The 16,399-nt window shown below is 38.2% G+C and overlaps 1 protein-coding gene and 3 non-coding genes across 6 annotated transcripts; all 4 read right to left on the bottom strand.

The window, feature by feature from the left end:
* Nucleotides 1-351: 351 nt before the first annotated feature.
* gmeb1 (glucocorticoid modulatory element binding protein 1) lies at nucleotides 352-10,015 on the bottom strand. Of its 3 annotated transcripts, none has more exons than XM_072675421.1 (11): nucleotides 9,941-10,015; nucleotides 6,925-7,074; nucleotides 6,707-6,762; nucleotides 6,421-6,542; nucleotides 5,913-6,016; nucleotides 5,547-5,695; nucleotides 5,179-5,310; nucleotides 4,258-4,395; nucleotides 3,415-3,537; nucleotides 2,284-2,594; nucleotides 352-1,536 (listed from the first exon to the last, which is right to left on the bottom strand). In XM_072675421.1, the coding sequence occupies exons 2-11, from the start codon at nucleotides 7,053-7,055 to the stop codon at nucleotides 1,051-1,053; spliced, it is 1,752 nt and encodes a 583-aa protein (XP_072531522.1). In that variant the 5' UTR covers nucleotides 7,056-7,074; nucleotides 9,941-10,015; the 3' UTR covers nucleotides 352-1,050. The 3 variants fall into 3 exon arrangements, with proteins under 3 accessions (XP_072531522.1, XP_072531521.1, XP_072531523.1); XM_072675420.1 differs by lacking the exon at nucleotides 9,941-10,015 and adding an exon at nucleotides 9,773-9,884; XM_072675422.1 differs by lacking the exon at nucleotides 9,941-10,015 and having other exon boundaries at nucleotides 6,925-7,647.
* A 1,292-nt stretch (nucleotides 10,016-11,307) lies between these two features.
* Nucleotides 11,308-11,443, bottom strand: LOC140552644 (U11 spliceosomal RNA). The gene has a single exon (XR_011979561.1). It is a non-coding gene; the product is annotated as a U11 spliceosomal RNA (small nuclear RNA).
* A 3,020-nt stretch (nucleotides 11,444-14,463) lies between these two features.
* Nucleotides 14,464-14,599, bottom strand: LOC140552646 (U11 spliceosomal RNA). Its single transcript, XR_011979563.1, has one exon. It is a non-coding gene; the product is annotated as a U11 spliceosomal RNA (small nuclear RNA).
* A 1,373-nt stretch (nucleotides 14,600-15,972) lies between these two features.
* Nucleotides 15,973-16,108, bottom strand: LOC140552645 (U11 spliceosomal RNA). The gene has a single exon (XR_011979562.1). It is a non-coding gene; the product is annotated as a U11 spliceosomal RNA (small nuclear RNA).
* Between the last annotated feature and the right edge of the window lie 291 nt (nucleotides 16,109-16,399).

Raw genomic sequence — 16,399 nt, 5'->3', positions numbered from 1 at the left:
TGACAAGTGTCTAAATCTTGGCTTAAGTGATTAGAGTTGCGTCTCAGCTTCACATAGGGGAGAGCGGGGCACAAATTAACTATGGGCTAAAATGTGTACATTTGTAAGTAGTGTCCATTGGCCTTCTTGATGTATTAACATGGTAGCATTGCCTGTGAAGTCTGACAGCATTTGGACAGATGGCTTTAAAATAGTTGAATAAAATGTATGTTTTATCGTTTGTGATTATGGAGTCAAGTATAATGCCACAGAATTCACAGATATATTACTTACATCTCATATATTACTTACATCTCACTCTAGATGCCTGTAACATAGTATGTTTGAAGCATATAAACAACTCACAGCCTCTTCACTGTGGGGTTAGTTTTACTATGCTTTAACATGCTAGTTTTAACATGTAACATGAGACAAGTTCAAGCAATGCAAGATGTTAAAGCTCCCCATATCCCCACAACAGGTCATTTTTTCAGATAAATACTGTCGTCACTTCTTTTACTGCGGCCATATTTATTTGTAGATATTTTGGTTTGAAAAGCTGAGCTGGTTCAAACAACATAAAAATCTATTGAACTAACATAGGACTAAAGAACTAGCCTCAGCTGAATTGTTTACAAATGACAGTTGCTTGAAACAAAAGTTTCAATTATTTTGCCAAAACCAAAATGGCTGTGATTGTGTCCTGCTCTCCCCTACACCTGGACATAGAAATCCCTAACATTTTGGCATCACCATAAAGAAAGAATAGTGCCCGATGTAATCCTCTACTAAATAATAATACTAAACCTTTTTTCTTTTTTTTTTTTACAAAAGCATAATAAAACTCAAAAGCCCTCTGAAGTTCAAAAAGTAATACTGGACTTGCTCGTACAAAAGCAGTTACGCAAATGTCAAATCTGGCCATGCAGACCACTTTTAGGAAAGTAGATAGATAAAAAAAAAAAAACAGAAACAAAACAGACTTGGCTGCGAAGTGCAAACATCCCTGACCATCTCAGGAGTTGGTGTGCATGAGTGTGTGTGTGCGCGCGAGTGTGTATAATCTGTCTGTCATTTGGATTTGCCCTCAACCTGTGGCTGCTCCTCTTCTACTACCAATATCCGTAGGTTGTGAATCTGTCCGCTGGCTTCCAACTGCAGTTCCTCCGTTTCAGTATGTACCTCCTCCAACTCCCCCTGCACTTCTGCCATGTCCCTTTGCACCACTATTTCTTCCGCTTCACCCTCCTTTACAGCCAGGGTCTCTTCCTCCTCCATTCCTCCTGTGGCCTCTGCTTCCAACTGCAGCTCCACAACTCCCACACCATGTTCTCCTGGAGCCGGATCAATCTCAATGACAGTGGTGGCGTGAGTCTGGCTCTCATCCTCGTGCTCCACGTCCACTGTGCCGGCCTGGGTTAGCCGGACCAACTCCACAGGGCTGACCATGGTGCAGCTGGGTTCCTGCACAGCTGTCGTGCCCAGCAGCGTGATGCCCTGCGCCGGATGGAATGTGATGGTCTCGCCTTTTCCATCTGTGGCGATGCGGGTAAAGACCTGTGAGAAGAGGTGCAGATTATATAAAAATCTAAATCACCAGATTTAGTTTGGGCACCCTAAGAATTGCTCTTTTTTTTTTTACTTCAATGTCTCAGACCTTGATGGGCAAATCAGGACAAAGGCATGTCTCCAATTGTAATTATCATCTGAAATGAATTTTCATGCTTTATAAATTTTCTGACTCTTCAAATCTTGTACTTGCACTAATCAAGCATGACCTCCTCTAAGGAACCGTCTGGCAATGTGAAAAGTGAAGTAAATGATGCCAAGGCAGCTTTCAGTTTCTTCAGTGCAGAATGTTAAGTAGAAAGTGGCTGTCCAGGAAAAATGTTATGGTCAAGACGAGATCTTAAAGACCAAAAAAATCTGCTTGTATGCTGGCATATCTAAACCACCATTTTACTGCAAAGAACCTTAATAAACATTTAGCTGAGTCAGCTGTATTTGTCCACACTTGATGCCACATTTGTGCTCAGAAATACTGAAGAATTTATAATCACTAGTGCTAGCCATTTTCAATAAAGGATGGCATCAGAGGTTTGATTCTTTGTCCAGATAAAAAAACACAATTTTTACCAAAAAGACTCCTAATTCAACTTTCACCTATCATTCTAAGTCACTCCGGATAACAGCTGCTTTTGAATATTTTGAATAACATTTATGATGACTGTCTGATATAGCTGTACAGTAAATTGATGATGTATCTGTGATCAGTTCTCAAGTTCCATGTCAGTGCATTCCTACCTGCGAGCCCATTGGAAGAGCATGCAGTGTGACTGCACTGGATGGCTGGGCCAAGCTAGCCACAGTGAAGGGCTGTCCAACGGAAGGAATGGTGATGGGGGACAGCACGGTGAACTGCGGAGGCTGGAGGGTCATGGGCTGGGTCACAGTCGGTCCCAGCAGGGTGGTGGAAGCGGGTCGCTGGAGGCGAGGCCGTTTGGGGGCACGCTTGGCCGGGGGGGAGTAGGAGGGTGCCAGAAGGCTGCCGAGAGCCTGGGACTGAGAAAGCCAGCTCTGCTGCTTCTTCTGTTCTTCTAGCTGCTGTTCCAGGCCTAATTTAACACAAAGACAGTATGAGTAGCTTGCTGAAAGCTGCAAATTACTTTATAGTCCTCTCGCTGCAAAACATGATGTATGGGCCAGTGAATTTAGTCAATATCTCTAATATCACCCATTATGAGAATGCTATAAGACAACTGAATCTATAGTGTATGTTTCAGATATTATTTGTTCTAAACAATAGATAAACTGCCTTACTCCACTGGCAAATATTTTAGCATTGTTATATAATGCAATAAACCAAGATAATGATCTGCCAATGGATAAGAAGACTTCACCAGATATTATTACTTATAACAAGTAAAACATTTCACGACTGGATAACATTATAACTTTCTTATAATGAAACAATATATTAACTAAATTTAACATAATTTCATCAGCCTCTTTAGAAGTGTCACTTTACTCACAACCTCCTGTAAAAAGTAACTCTCTAAAACCCAGACAAATCTGTAAGAATGAGAATGTACAAGGATTACAACTGACAATTACTTCAGCACTTTATTTAGGAAGCATTAGTAACTCACTGTAGATCATTTAAAAGACATGTCACTATTTCTGCCTTTGCTCTGAACGAGACATTATCAGTCACGCTTGGTAAAAAGAATTTGGCTAACGCTATCTGACAGTGTGGAAACCTACTCTAATTAGATTCTCAGGCAAATTGTTCTTTGAGTTTATAGCAGTGGAAAACTCTTTCAGGCTTGATCTCTGCAGTGTGTGCAATGTCTCTACCAATGAAAAATAATGACAAGAAGTTAAATATCCTTAAATGTTGAGTTTAACAACAGATCTCTTCCTGTCAGTACTCACTGGTCAGGATTTTGAGGATGTGCTTCTCCCCTGGGTCGGTCATTTGTCGCCGAACACTCAGGATGCGTTTAATTGTGTCCAGAAGGCCAAACACCTGGGCGAGGTTGCTCAGAACAGCCACTTCTGCAAAACAGCACAACAGTCACAGCATCAAAATCCACTAGGACCTCCTTATGTTGTATGACTGTATTACACTATTACAGAGTGTACACACTGCCAACAAAATAATTTATTTTACATGAGATGAAGCTTGCTGTAAAATTTCAGAACGTATCTTTTACGACCTGGTATATACAGTATTTAACACAATATGAAAAGTGGGCTGAAAAAAAATTGTTTTTGTGGTGTCACAGACATCACTGCTTATGCATGTATCCATCCATTTAGCTTTCTAATGTTAAACTTAGCCTAATTATGCTACAAGGAGTAATTCAGCCTGGACTGATTTTCTAAGGAGCCACAGTACAAAGTGGCCCATCAGAACACAGGCCAGTAACAATGAAACTGAACTAAGAGTGTTTTTGATACCTAAACTGGTCCAATTCAAACATCTTTAGAAGACATGAAATAAGCAATAAAAGTTATTAAGGAAATATGTACATTGTACATTCTTTGCACCTAATATATTTTATTTCTCATTTCATTGCCCTGCATAATAGTGTAGAAAATGAGTGTCTTCATAACCAAGTAATTGCTGAGCTCTGTCTTTTTCCCCCTCTACTTCTCTCTTGGTCTTTGCTGGGATACATTTAACAGAGAGTAGCATTACACTGTAGTGTATCATTCTTTATACCGCATGAGTGTGAAAGTATGATTAGTCTGGCTGACCAGTTAGAAACTCACCTGCATCCTGCAGGTTTGCCTGGTCAGAGCGAAGCTGCACCCCCCTCAGCAATTCTAGCAGTTCAGTACGGATGTTACTGACCACCTCCCCCATGAGACCCACATCCGCTATGCCCTTCCAGAAGCTGAAAGTCTCCTCTAGAGGATAGAGATGCACACACATGAATATAAACGCATACATTCATTGTGGATTGTCTATTGTATTATTCTAATTTTTATTTTTTAAACTTCATTTACTTTAAACATTTGGTCACATTTAAACTGTCTCTAGTCAATATATCAAAATATTTTAAATATGAGAATATATGATATATTCATAACATTCGTACAAATGTTTAGCAGACTAAAGAATCCCCACAGGTTTGTTTTATTAACGCTCAAAGTGGTGCTTCTCATCAAGGACACCTTGTCCTTCTTACATGTTTTAAACTATTTTATGAAGTGAAATTGTATTTTTCCACTGGCCAATAATTCTGCTTGTCTTGAGAAGTAAGGCAAAATTACTATAAACAAAATAAGAATTTCATTAGCTTCTCAGAAAGATAGGCATCCATTATTTTCTACCCATTTGTTTAGTGGAACAATTACTTTTAGTTATAGCACTTTTAAAAAGATATTATGCTCTAAGCGGGCATGTTATTAGGGATGTACAATGACATTGGGATGTATAATGACAGAATTATATCGGTATCAGCAGATCACTTTTTAAAAAATCTTTACCAGCATCAACAAAATTAGATTTGGTCAGTATTTCCAATTGACCTTTGTTGACAAATGTAATGAAGAAACTTTGTACTCTATCATTTGTAACACACATTGATGTTAAATGTATTATCTGTTGAATAAAGCTTATTAGTACCAGAAATTCAGGACAAGGGTGGAGAACCACTGTTCTAGACTGGTGCTTTAGTAAGAACTCACCAGATATCTCTGGTACTTCCTTCTTCTCTATAGTTTCCACGGTAGCGGAACTCCAGTCCAGAGAGCCAGTGGCTTCCTCCACTTTCTCTTCCACCATGACAACCTCTCCGCCATTACCCATGGCAACCTGCCCTGGAAAACGAACAGGCATGCTTTAGTACGGCAACACAAACAACCCCCCCCCCCAATTACATAGTTGGTTTGAGTAACAACCTATCCATATGCAGCATTCTTTTATTTGTATAGTTTTGCAAGGCGTATGTGTAGCAACGTGTTGGTAATACTGCCGTATGGCTTATATATGTGTGTGTGTGTGTGTGTGTGTGTGTGTGTGTGTGTGTGTGTGTGTGTGTGTGTGTGAGACCTACCTTGGGTTGACGAAGGAGTGCTGAGCACACTACTATCTGGGGGGAAGCGTGTGTTGTTGATAAGAAGGTCAAATTTGGTACTGCGGCAGGTGTTGGTGCACAGCGTGCTGTGCTGATAGAAATTCAACTGACCTGAGTCCATCATTTTCCTAGACATAAAGAGAAAGCAGACAAAACAGAGAAAACATGCACACTTAGAAATCCACAGAATAATACGCTTTGATGTAAGAATATAACACACTATAATGATATATTATATATCGACAATATTTGGTATAACATTACATATAGTATTGCACAATAATACTGCACATAATATGACCATGTATTATGTGCAGGTTAATTCGAGTTCTCCATACTCTTCACCTGAGCATGACACCCCCCATTCTGATGGCCCGTTTCCAGTCTTTAAGGGTGGCCTTGCCAGACATATGAACAAACTGCTTAGGACTGATTAACTGGTCCTCGTACTGACAAAAAAAGAGAGAGAGGGGGGGGGGGGGGGGTGAAATCACAGAGTAACACAGATGGCAAGTATCCTCAAAGCACTGCCACTTTAAGAGATTACATGCTAAAATTAGTGCGTTTTTCTAATAACAGAGCTGCCAGGAGAAATGATTCACAGGCCGTCTAAAGCGCTGTTCGAGGAAATTGGACTGAATATTGCCATTACCCCAGTCTCTGAATGCAGATGGAATAGTAACATCTCATTTGATGAGACTCTCGAGTGATGACACTCATTATTAGTTTCAAGACGAGTGTTCCGCAATCATAATAACGTTCTTTCCACACGAGCTGCAGGGCTGCTGCCTGACATGTTTTCTGAAAGCCATTTTAATCTGAATTAAGCCTGAATTAATCAGAAGAGGCTCACCTTCACACATTTGACATTGATTCCAGGGCAAACAAATTTCTTGAACAGGAGAATGGCTTTGCTTTCCCCGCATGTAATGGGATATCCTAGTTCTACATCATCCCCTGTACCCAAAGCTTCATCTAAAAATGATAACACACAAACAGTCACACATGTATATAAACACTTTTTAATATGTTTAAAACCTGCTAGGTGAGTAAGTCCAATGCAGAAAAGGAGCACCTAAACAGGCCAGTAAAAATAACTTACAAAAGATTTTTGAGAAATCTCAAGACCCATGGGTTACCTTGTGCCTCCACTGCCACAACTGTTGTGCCTGACTCCCCTGTTTCATCTGCAACCCTGCAGATACATACAGCCATTAGTATAAGGGTCCTCAGTTTACTGTCAACACCACAAACTTTTGAATACAAAGCATAGAAGACGTTGGTGTGAAGTTGTGCTTCACACATCTGTACACACATGAAATGACTCTCAATTCATATTTCGTAGCAATTTACCTACCCCGGCGTAATAGGCTGCAGCTGCAGAATGACCTGTGTCTTGGTCGAATCTGCAGCCCCCTCCTCCTCACCCTCAGAGGCCTTCATTACCACCATGTCCCCCATGGACACGGTCACCTCCGTCTCCGTCATATCCCACTCCTAGCATGAACTGGTGAGGAGGAACAAATAAGGAACAAAACATGTCTCTTTAAGCATGAAGAAATGAGGCACAGTTTTACAACGGTTTCACTAATCAGCTAATTAATTAAATAAGATCACACTTGGTATGTATCTCATATGTATTATTGCACTACTTTGTAAAAGAAATCTGCTTGTAAAGAAAGTCTGCCATTTTGTCATTTATAAATAAAAAATTTGAGTCTAAAAAAAGTTGTAGAGTCTTGACAGTGGCAATCTGCCTGTTCTTGTACATTAATATTACTTGGCAGCTGACTTTTGCCACAAATAAGAGACCTGTTTAAATAAAACTTATAACTAAGTCACTGTGCAAACTAAGTAAGGGCAGTACTGCCCACACATTGTCTTTTCTCTAGCAATAATTAATTATTTAGAAATGCATTTATTTAGTATATCATCAACTGACACTCATAAACTGACAGACATAAGATAAGATAAGATAAGATAGTCCTTTATTAGTCCCGCAGTGGGGAAATTCTCAGTGTCACAGCAGAAAGGGATAGCAAGACACTCAGTTACAAAAATGTAGATAAATAATTTACACTATATACACAATATAAATAAGAATTTAAAAAGAAAGAAAGAAAGAAAGAAAGAATTTAAAAAGAAAGAAAGAATTAAAAAAAAAGAATTTTAAAAAAGCAATAACAATATTATTTACAGCAAACAGGTAACAATGAGAACGTAGTTTTACTGAAACACTTCAACAGTAAAAAATTAATTTATAGTCAGAAACCCATTCACAAAATGTGATAATACAAATTCATCGTTTTCTTATTTAAACTGTTTTTAGGAAGCCACTGACCATAACGCATATGTTTACAGCTATTTTGCTCTGGATTCTCATTAAATGTAACTAAATATAGAAAGTATTTGATATTAATGAATCTGTTAAACAATATATATATATATATATATATATATATATATATATATATATATTGTTTCATGCAAATCTTTAGACAACTCTGGTCGAATTATACATTTTGATGATTTTCTAAGTAGTATTTTTTACTAAGTAAAATACTAATGTTAAATTAAGCTTCTAAAAGGCAATTATACTTTTGAATGTGGCAAACTGTTCTCTCTGTAGAGGATGTAAAAATCAACACATAATTTGACCAGGTATGCCCAAATATTTGAATTTGACTGTATATCAGATTAATTCAAAGAGCTCGACAAATCAGCTGCATCTGGGCCTGTGTGTATAAGGCTTGTCAACGCTGATTCAGGATCAGATTCTGTCTGTAAAGAAATAACAAATAAGCGCGCAATCTGAACTCAGATCCGGGATATGTTGGGGGATAGCTGAAAGTGTGTGACGTGGGGGGCCCACAGCCTTCAGTTGGTACTACCATCTATGATGGAGACAATGAGGCCATTATGTGAACAGTGTTCAAATGTGGGCACCACTGAGGCACATGGTTGCATTTTACTTTCTAAGGCTAACTAGAATTAGCTTTGATTGCATTGGATTTTCTGAATTCTTTATTTACATGACACATTCAGAACGGGGGAAATGTATCTTTAACTACACAGCTCAAATACAGATTTAGACACCATATGGACAAATGTATTGGGACACCTGCTCATTCATTGTTTCTTCAAAAATCAAGGGTATTAAACAATGTTTAGCCTATATTTGTTGGAGTAACTGTCTCGCCTGTGCAGGGAAGAAAGCTTTCTACTAGATTTTAGAGTAGTGCTGTAAGGATTTGATTGCATTCAGCGTCAGTATTCCAGAGAACACAGTTTTACTGTTTTAGAGCTCAATGTAAAGGGGGGCCTCATATCTCTCTAGCCCACGTCTGGCATTAGGCATGATGCCAATAGTTTCTCTATTCTTCTCCTATTTCTAAGGGAAATACTTTTCTGCAGGGATTAGACAAGCTCTGTGTGTGTATTTCCTCATCTGTGTCAGCAATAGGAGCAACTAAATTAGCTAGTGCGTTCATTAGAAGGATGTGCACAGTGTGGAGTGTGGACCGCTGGGATATGAAGTTTTAGCTCAGTATGTAAACAGTAGCAACAATTCTGCAACAGATGGGCTCAGAGGATTAAAGTCAGTGTCTAGTAATAAGTAATAACAACACGGCTGCTCTGGCCCCTAACTTGGCTGGCTACCCGCCTCAGTGATTTACTTGGAGTCGTGTTAATGTGCCCATAGGTTTGTTAGCTAGCTGCGTATGCTAAGCTAAAACAGCGAGAAAAACAACAGTTTGGACTCCAAAGCATTTCCATTAGCTCTGCAGTTTCCATTCTAGCAATATTAGCTATAGTTTTGCGTACTGTAAAATACACATCCCCGCACTGAAGAGCTTTTCCATTTTTAAAAACACTAAAGGGACTGGAGTTGGCGAAAGTACACAGCTAACGTTAGCTAGCTCGCTAAGCTAGCCAGTTAATGTACCATTACGCCCGCCTGCGTCCTGTTCCATTATAAGCTAACTAGCATGCTAAGCTAAAACAGCAAAGAAAACTTAAATAAACGGTTATGCGGTTTCGTGTGAAACGCTCTTGTCAGCTGCAGGGCTGCTGCACAGCTAGCCGCCGTTGGCTTGCTGTACGTCGTTCCGCTAGTTTATGTAAACGTGCGTTCGGGACGATGTGCCGCTTTTTAACGCCTCACTCCCCCTCAAAATGACGTCTCCCTGTGCGGCGGCACGTACACCAACAACAACGCTACGGCGACGTTGCTCCGCCATTCCAGGGGGCTGTGTCCGGAGCTCTAACTTCAGCTGCTGTCCGCTGGCTCGTAACAAACTCCTTCAATCACATTCTCCGTCACGTACACCCCATATCATATCAAACAACGAAATCGGGCGGAATTAACTTACCGTTTTACAACGACGTCGGACACATCCTTTCTGAAAGCCTTACGAACATGCGCAGTTTGTTGGGGTAGACTTCCTGGTGGCTCCCTGTTCCAGCTCAGCCCGTGGACGCTGTGCTGCTCTGTGTTCATTCACTGCTTTCAGCAGCAAAATTAGCCGAAATTGGATGCTGTATTGCCGTTAGGTCTCTTGGTGTGGACAAACCGGGATTGTACGCGTAGTGTTTCTTTAGATTTCTTCTTTCAGGACCATGTGGTCACTAAGTTGTCTGTCTTTCTGTAACACACATAATCATTGGAGCGCCAAGACATCTCAGCCGGTGGAAGACGTGTTGTCTAGTGCTAGATATTAACTTGCAGCTATAGTGAAGCTGAAATGTCGACGTTTAAAACGTGTGAAGCGATTTGGAGTAGTGTATTAGCTTCTGCAACACGAGATTATACTAGTGTTTGCTGAAGTGTGTAGTGTAGGTAAACGATTTTCCTGAGTAGTTTTGTAAACTGCAGTGCATTTACCAGCAAATATAGTTGTGAGCAATTTTACTAGCTTTCCCTTGCTGACATGTAGATAGATAGATAGATAGATCACTTTATTTATCCCACAGGGAAAGTCAGTTTTTACAGCAGCAAAATCAAACAAGAGAGCAGCATGATAGAGGCATAAAAGCGTAAAAAGTGATTGTAGTGCAGTAATAATTACATTAATATAATGTAATATACAGAATGAATTATGTGTAATGTAACAGTGCTGTAACTACATTAATATAATGTAGTGATGTAAGGCATCCTGGGGTATCATTACAGTATAGAGTTTTAAAGTGGCAGTGCAGATGACAGAGCTGTGTGGCAGTACATACTGATGAACAGAATAGTGTCCGATTGAGAAACAGCGGGACTGTTCTATTAGTACACTCAGTGCACAATAATGTCCCGGCACAGTGACGAGGCGTTGTACAGCGAGATCGCTGTTGGGAGAAACGATCTCCTGTACCGTTCCTTACTGCTGCGGAGCTGAAGGAGCCTGTTACTGAAAGCGCTCCGCTGCTTGACCAGTAGATCATGGAAGGGGTGGGAAGTGTTCTCCAGAATGGCAGTGAGTTTGCTCAGAGTCCTCCTTTCCACAACCACCTCAAAGCCTTCCAGAGAGCAGAATTAGTTTACAGCTTTGAGCAAAATTAGTATAGGATATAGTATAGATTATATAGCTCTTGAAACACGTCCAGCCCCTAAACTAATACTAAGTTGTCTGCAATAAAAGCACACTTAAAGACTATATTTATTGCTCTGTAAGAACAATTGCGCTCAAGCTATAACCCGTGCACGATTATATACAACCAAATGCTAACAAGACTCTTCTTTTAACAAAGATCTTGGAGCGCCAAGACTAACGGTCATTAGCAGCTCCGGTTTATAAAAATTGTGCATCCGAAATCTCTTGATATCGATTCCGCAGCAGGATCAGAGAATCCCTTCTCCTACTGTGTCAATCACAACAGATGCCCTTTTTAACTGAAACAATCGTCGTTCGTAGGATCACTCTGAGAAAACTGAACACCTCGATGACGGTGACCATAACCATGTATTTATTTCATACTAATTCTGCATTATTTACACTTTAAAAGTAATAATACAAACATGTGTACAATATATGTTTGTACATATGCTGCTTGTATTAAGTAAAAACATTTTTAACGCTGCAACTGAGGTTTTTCCCGGAACAAAGCATCATGGGAGCTGTAGTATGCTTTGTGATTGACATGCGCGTCGGCCAATTAAAATCCAGCACTCTTCCGACAGCTCCCATATTCAGAAAAAGAAGGATTGCCGAAACACAGGGGCATGTTTTCACTTGTTAGCAGTGATACAATTGTATCTTTTATTATTAGCCCAGTAATCGTATATATTAAAAACCCCACCAGTCTGAATAATTTAACTCTTTGGTGGTTTTAAAACTTGATAGCACTAATATCCCAAGGTTGATTTACATGTTAGAGGTTGGTCTTACTTTGAGTACCCTTTTCTTTTAATTGTAAATAATTGCTGAATGATTGTAAGTTAAAGCAACTACAGGTCAGTTAAGTCCATTGCGCCCAAAACTGGTTTCGTTGAAGCAGCCATATTTAAGCTACAAACAACTACCATGGGAAATAGTACAGCATTCCTGTCTTAGCCAGCTGTTTTTTTTGTTTGGGCACCCAGGTTTAGACGAAATCAGCAGCATCATTCCACAGCAGTATGTGGGCTGGATGAAAGTCTAATGTAGCTTTTGAACTATGACTCAAGATATTTCCCAGATGTTGCCCATTTCCACTAATAAACCTACTGCAAAAGGACAGAGTATACATTAAAAATATAAATCCAAAATGTGAAAAAATTGTACACTGTAAAAAATGTCACTAAATAAATGATAAAGAACTGAAAGCAGGGTTGCCAGGAACCTACTGTTAACTTAACGGTACCCTACTGTGGTAAAATGTACAGTGAAAAATACTGTCTTTTATAAATATTGAATATAACTTTAATTTAGTACTTTTACGATGCGGTACCCTTAAATTGTAATTAATGTTATAATACTGCTCTAAAAATTACCTTCCCTCACTGGTATAGATGCAGATATTTTCTGTAATGTAGACAAGATTGTTCTCCTGTAATGTAAAGAACATTTTATAACTGCTAGTTAGTCTTACCAAAATGACCATTTGTCAAACCACAGTTAAAATGTTAAAAACAGTTAACATGGCATTTTCAATCACGGGACCTGAGAAATGAAACAAAAACAGTACATCTTGCAAACAAAGAAAACCTTTTGCATTTCCCCTTTCTCAGTCTATATACATTCAGCCTAAATAACTTGCAATAAATGACAATCAAACAACTAAAATCAAACAAAACTGTAGCCGCCGTATTATCATAAACTTTTCCAGATTACACAGTATCTTCAACAGGGTACCTACGATATTGTCTATCCAAGTGATCTAATTTGGTACAAACAATAATCTAACCTAATCTGCTTATAAGACTTGTAAGCCTTAATGTAGTGTACATGTCCTATACTGTTAAATCATTTTGTTAAAATAATTATTGAATCAATTATTAAAACCAAATTAAATATGATGTGATGGTCATAAGGTTGCACTAAACTTTGCATTGCTCTCTTTGTTGAGTGAGAAATGGCAAAAACAACACATGGATACAACTGAGAAAGTCAAATGGAAAAGAAATTTACGTTGCCATTGCTTATTTAATAAACCAAGAGCCTAACTAATTTTAGCTCCTATGAAGGATGATCTAAAACACAGACTAAATAACTTATTTGATCATTATAAATAACTTATTTGATCAAGATTTGATGTGACATCAAATCTTTAACTGAAACAGAAAAACTATATACACACTGGATATATAGTTCGATTCTTTCATTCATTTTATCATGGTGCAGATAATGATTTAAGAGGTCGTGCAGGCTCTTGTTTATTTGAACACAAACTAAGTTTTAGACCAAAAATCAAACAAAGTGAATATATTGACATCTGAGTCTAAATGCATATTTCATACGTAAAAGTAAATAAAAAGAAAAGATATAGTTCCTAACTAATTTTAGCTCTTATACTCATGCTGGATGAGATAAAAACAGTCCAAATAGTTCAATCAGTTATAGTTTTTTCCTTTCTCCCCAGCTAGTGCGCCTAACGATTCAAGCGAACATGTGAGATTTCATTTATTTAAACACAATTGATATTTTTACACCACATATAAAACCACAAAGAAAATATATTTTACACATCAGACAATTTCAAGGGTTCGTGCACAGAAGGTCATTAGCAGTAACATGTAATATATGTACATATATCTCACCCACATTTAATAATACAAAAAAAAAATCTTTGAAAAAGGAAGCGTATTACAGCACGTAGGTCGCTGCAGCTGAGTTGATGCCTACGGAGGGGGGCGCCAGAGTACTACGTACAGTTTTGAGGTAAAAAGATCTACATGCTCTTCTGGGTGCCCAAACGCAAAAACAGCTGGCCACAGTTGGGACACTTTTGGCTTAAAATAGAAACACTATATACACACTGGATATATAGTTCGATTCTTTCATTCATTTTATTATGGTGCAGATAATGATTTAAGAGGTCGTGCAGGCTCTTGTTTATTTGAACACAAACTAAGTTTTAGACCAAAAATCAAACAAAGTGAATATATTGACATCTAACTGAGTCTAAATGCATATTTCATACGTAAAAGTAAATAAAAAGAAAATATATAGTTCCTAACTAATTTTAGCTCTTATACTCATGCTGGATGAGATAAAAACAGTCTAAATAGTTCAATCCATATTCCTGCTTGTTTTCAAGTTGTTTATAAAAAAGAGAAACCCGCCTTTATTTGAATCTTGCCTTATAGAGCAGATATGAAATTTGGGCTTAAATTTGTCCTGCCGTACAGCTTTGCACTATTAACAGATTTAACAAAAATGCAAAGCACCTTTATTACTTGTCAGTTGAGTCCATTTTTGCACAACTTTATTGGGGTGCCAAGACAAACAATCATTAGCAACCCGAAGACATAAAAATTACGCATCCGAAATCTCTTGATACTGATTCCGCAGCAGAGTCGGAAGATTTCTTCTTCTACTGTGCCAATCACGACAGATGCCCTTTTTAAAAACACGACGCGATAGCTCGCTGGATCATTCCTACGAAACTCTACATCGCAACCAGGGTAAATAAAACAACAAAACCAAAATTCTACTTCATTCAACTTGTACATTGTTTATAATCTATGGATAATACTGTAAGCATGTACAATATATGCTTGTAAATCTGCTGTTGCCAAAAAAAAAAAAAAAAAAAAAAAAAACATAAAATAAACGTTTATAGTTCATGCTAGGTATATCTTGCGGAAAGGCATCATGGGAGTTGTAGGATGCTTTGTGATTGACATATGGATTGACCAATAGAAAAGCAGGACTGTGTGTTTGCGGATAGAGGGTTCAGAAAAAGAAGGACGACAGTTTTCCACTTTCACATTTCACTTCTTAGTAGTGAGTTCATTTTATTTGATTATTTAAACAATAATCTTACATATTAATAAATTGTCACCCCCAGCCTTTCTCTCCCTCTCCACAGACACACATGCATGCACTAAAAAGCACACATCTGAGGATATATAGTTTTTTCCTTTCTCCCCAGCTAGTGCGCCTAACGATTCAAGCGAACATATGAGATTTCATTTATTTAAACACAATTGATATTTTTACACCACATATAAAACCACAAAGAAAATATATTTTACACATCAGACAATTTCAAGGGTTTGTGCACAGGTCATTAGCAGTAACATGTAATATATGTACATATATCTCACCCACATTTAATAATATAAAATAATCTTTAAAAAAGGAAGCATATTACAGCACGTAGGTCGCTGCAGCTGAGTTGATGCCTACGGAGGGGGGCGCCAGAGTACTACGTACAGTTTTGAGGTAAAAAGATCTACATGCTCGTCTGGGTGCCCAAACGCAAAAACAGCTGGCCACAGTTGGGACACTTTGGGCTTAAAATAGAAACACTATATACACACTGGATATATAGTTCGATTCTTTCATTCATTTTATTATTGTGCAGATAATGATTTAAGAGGTCGTGCAGGCTCTTGTTTATTTGAACACAAACTAAGTTTTAGACCAAAAATCAAACAAAGTGAATATATTGACATCTAACTGAGTCTAAATGCATATTTCATACGTAAAAGTAAATAAAAAGAAAATATATAGTTCCTAACTAATTTTAGCTCTTATACTCATGCTGGATGAGATAAAAACAGTCTAAATAGTTCAATCCATTTTCGTGCTTGTTTTCAAGTTGTCTGTAAAAAAGAGAAACCCGCCTTTATTTGAATCTTGCCTTATAGAGCAGATATGAAATTTGGGCTTAAATTTGTCCTGCCGTACAGCTTTGCACTATTAACAGAATTAACAAAAATGCAAAGCAACTTTTTTACTTGTCAGTTGAGTCCATTTTCGCACAACTTTATTGGGGTGCCAAGACAAACAATCATTAGCAACCCCAAGACATAAAAATTACGCATCCGAAATCTCTTGATACTGATTCCGCAGCAGAGTCGGAAGATTTCTTCTTCTACTGTGCCAATCACGACAGATGCCCTTTTTAAAAACACGACGCGATAGCTCGCTGGATCATTCCTACGAAACTCTACATCGCAACCAGGGTAACTAAAACAACAAAACCAAAATTCTACTTCATTCAACTTGTACATTGTTTATAATCTATGGATAATACTGTAAGCATGTACAATATATGCTTGTAAATCTGCTGTTGCCAAAAAAAAAAAAAAAAACATAAAATAAACGTTTATAGTCCAAGCTAGGTATATCTTGCGGAAATGCATCATGGGAGTTGTAGGATGCTTTGTGATTGACATATGGATTGGCCAATAGAAA

This window comes from Salminus brasiliensis, chromosome 3 (genome assembly GCF_030463535.1).
Source record: "Salminus brasiliensis chromosome 3, fSalBra1.hap2, whole genome shotgun sequence".
Classification (NCBI taxonomy): domain Eukaryota; kingdom Metazoa; phylum Chordata; class Actinopteri; order Characiformes; family Bryconidae; genus Salminus; species Salminus brasiliensis.
The sequence above is the reverse complement of the archived record's forward strand: the minus strand, read 5'-3'. Positions and strand labels throughout refer to the sequence as shown.

Coding starts and splice junctions, on each gene's coding strand:
- gmeb1 (XM_072675421.1), bottom strand. CDS start 7,055: ATGACGGAGACGGAGGTGACCGTGTCCATGGGGGACATGGTGGTAATG. Junction 5,696..5,912: donor ATGGGGGGTGTCATGCTCAG/GTGAAGAGTATG, acceptor CTTTATGTCTAG/GAAAATGATGGACTCAGGTC. Junction 3,538..4,257: donor GGCAAACCTGCAGGATGCAG/GTGAGTTTCTAA, acceptor GCTGTTTTGCAG/AAGTGGCTGTTCTGAGCAAC.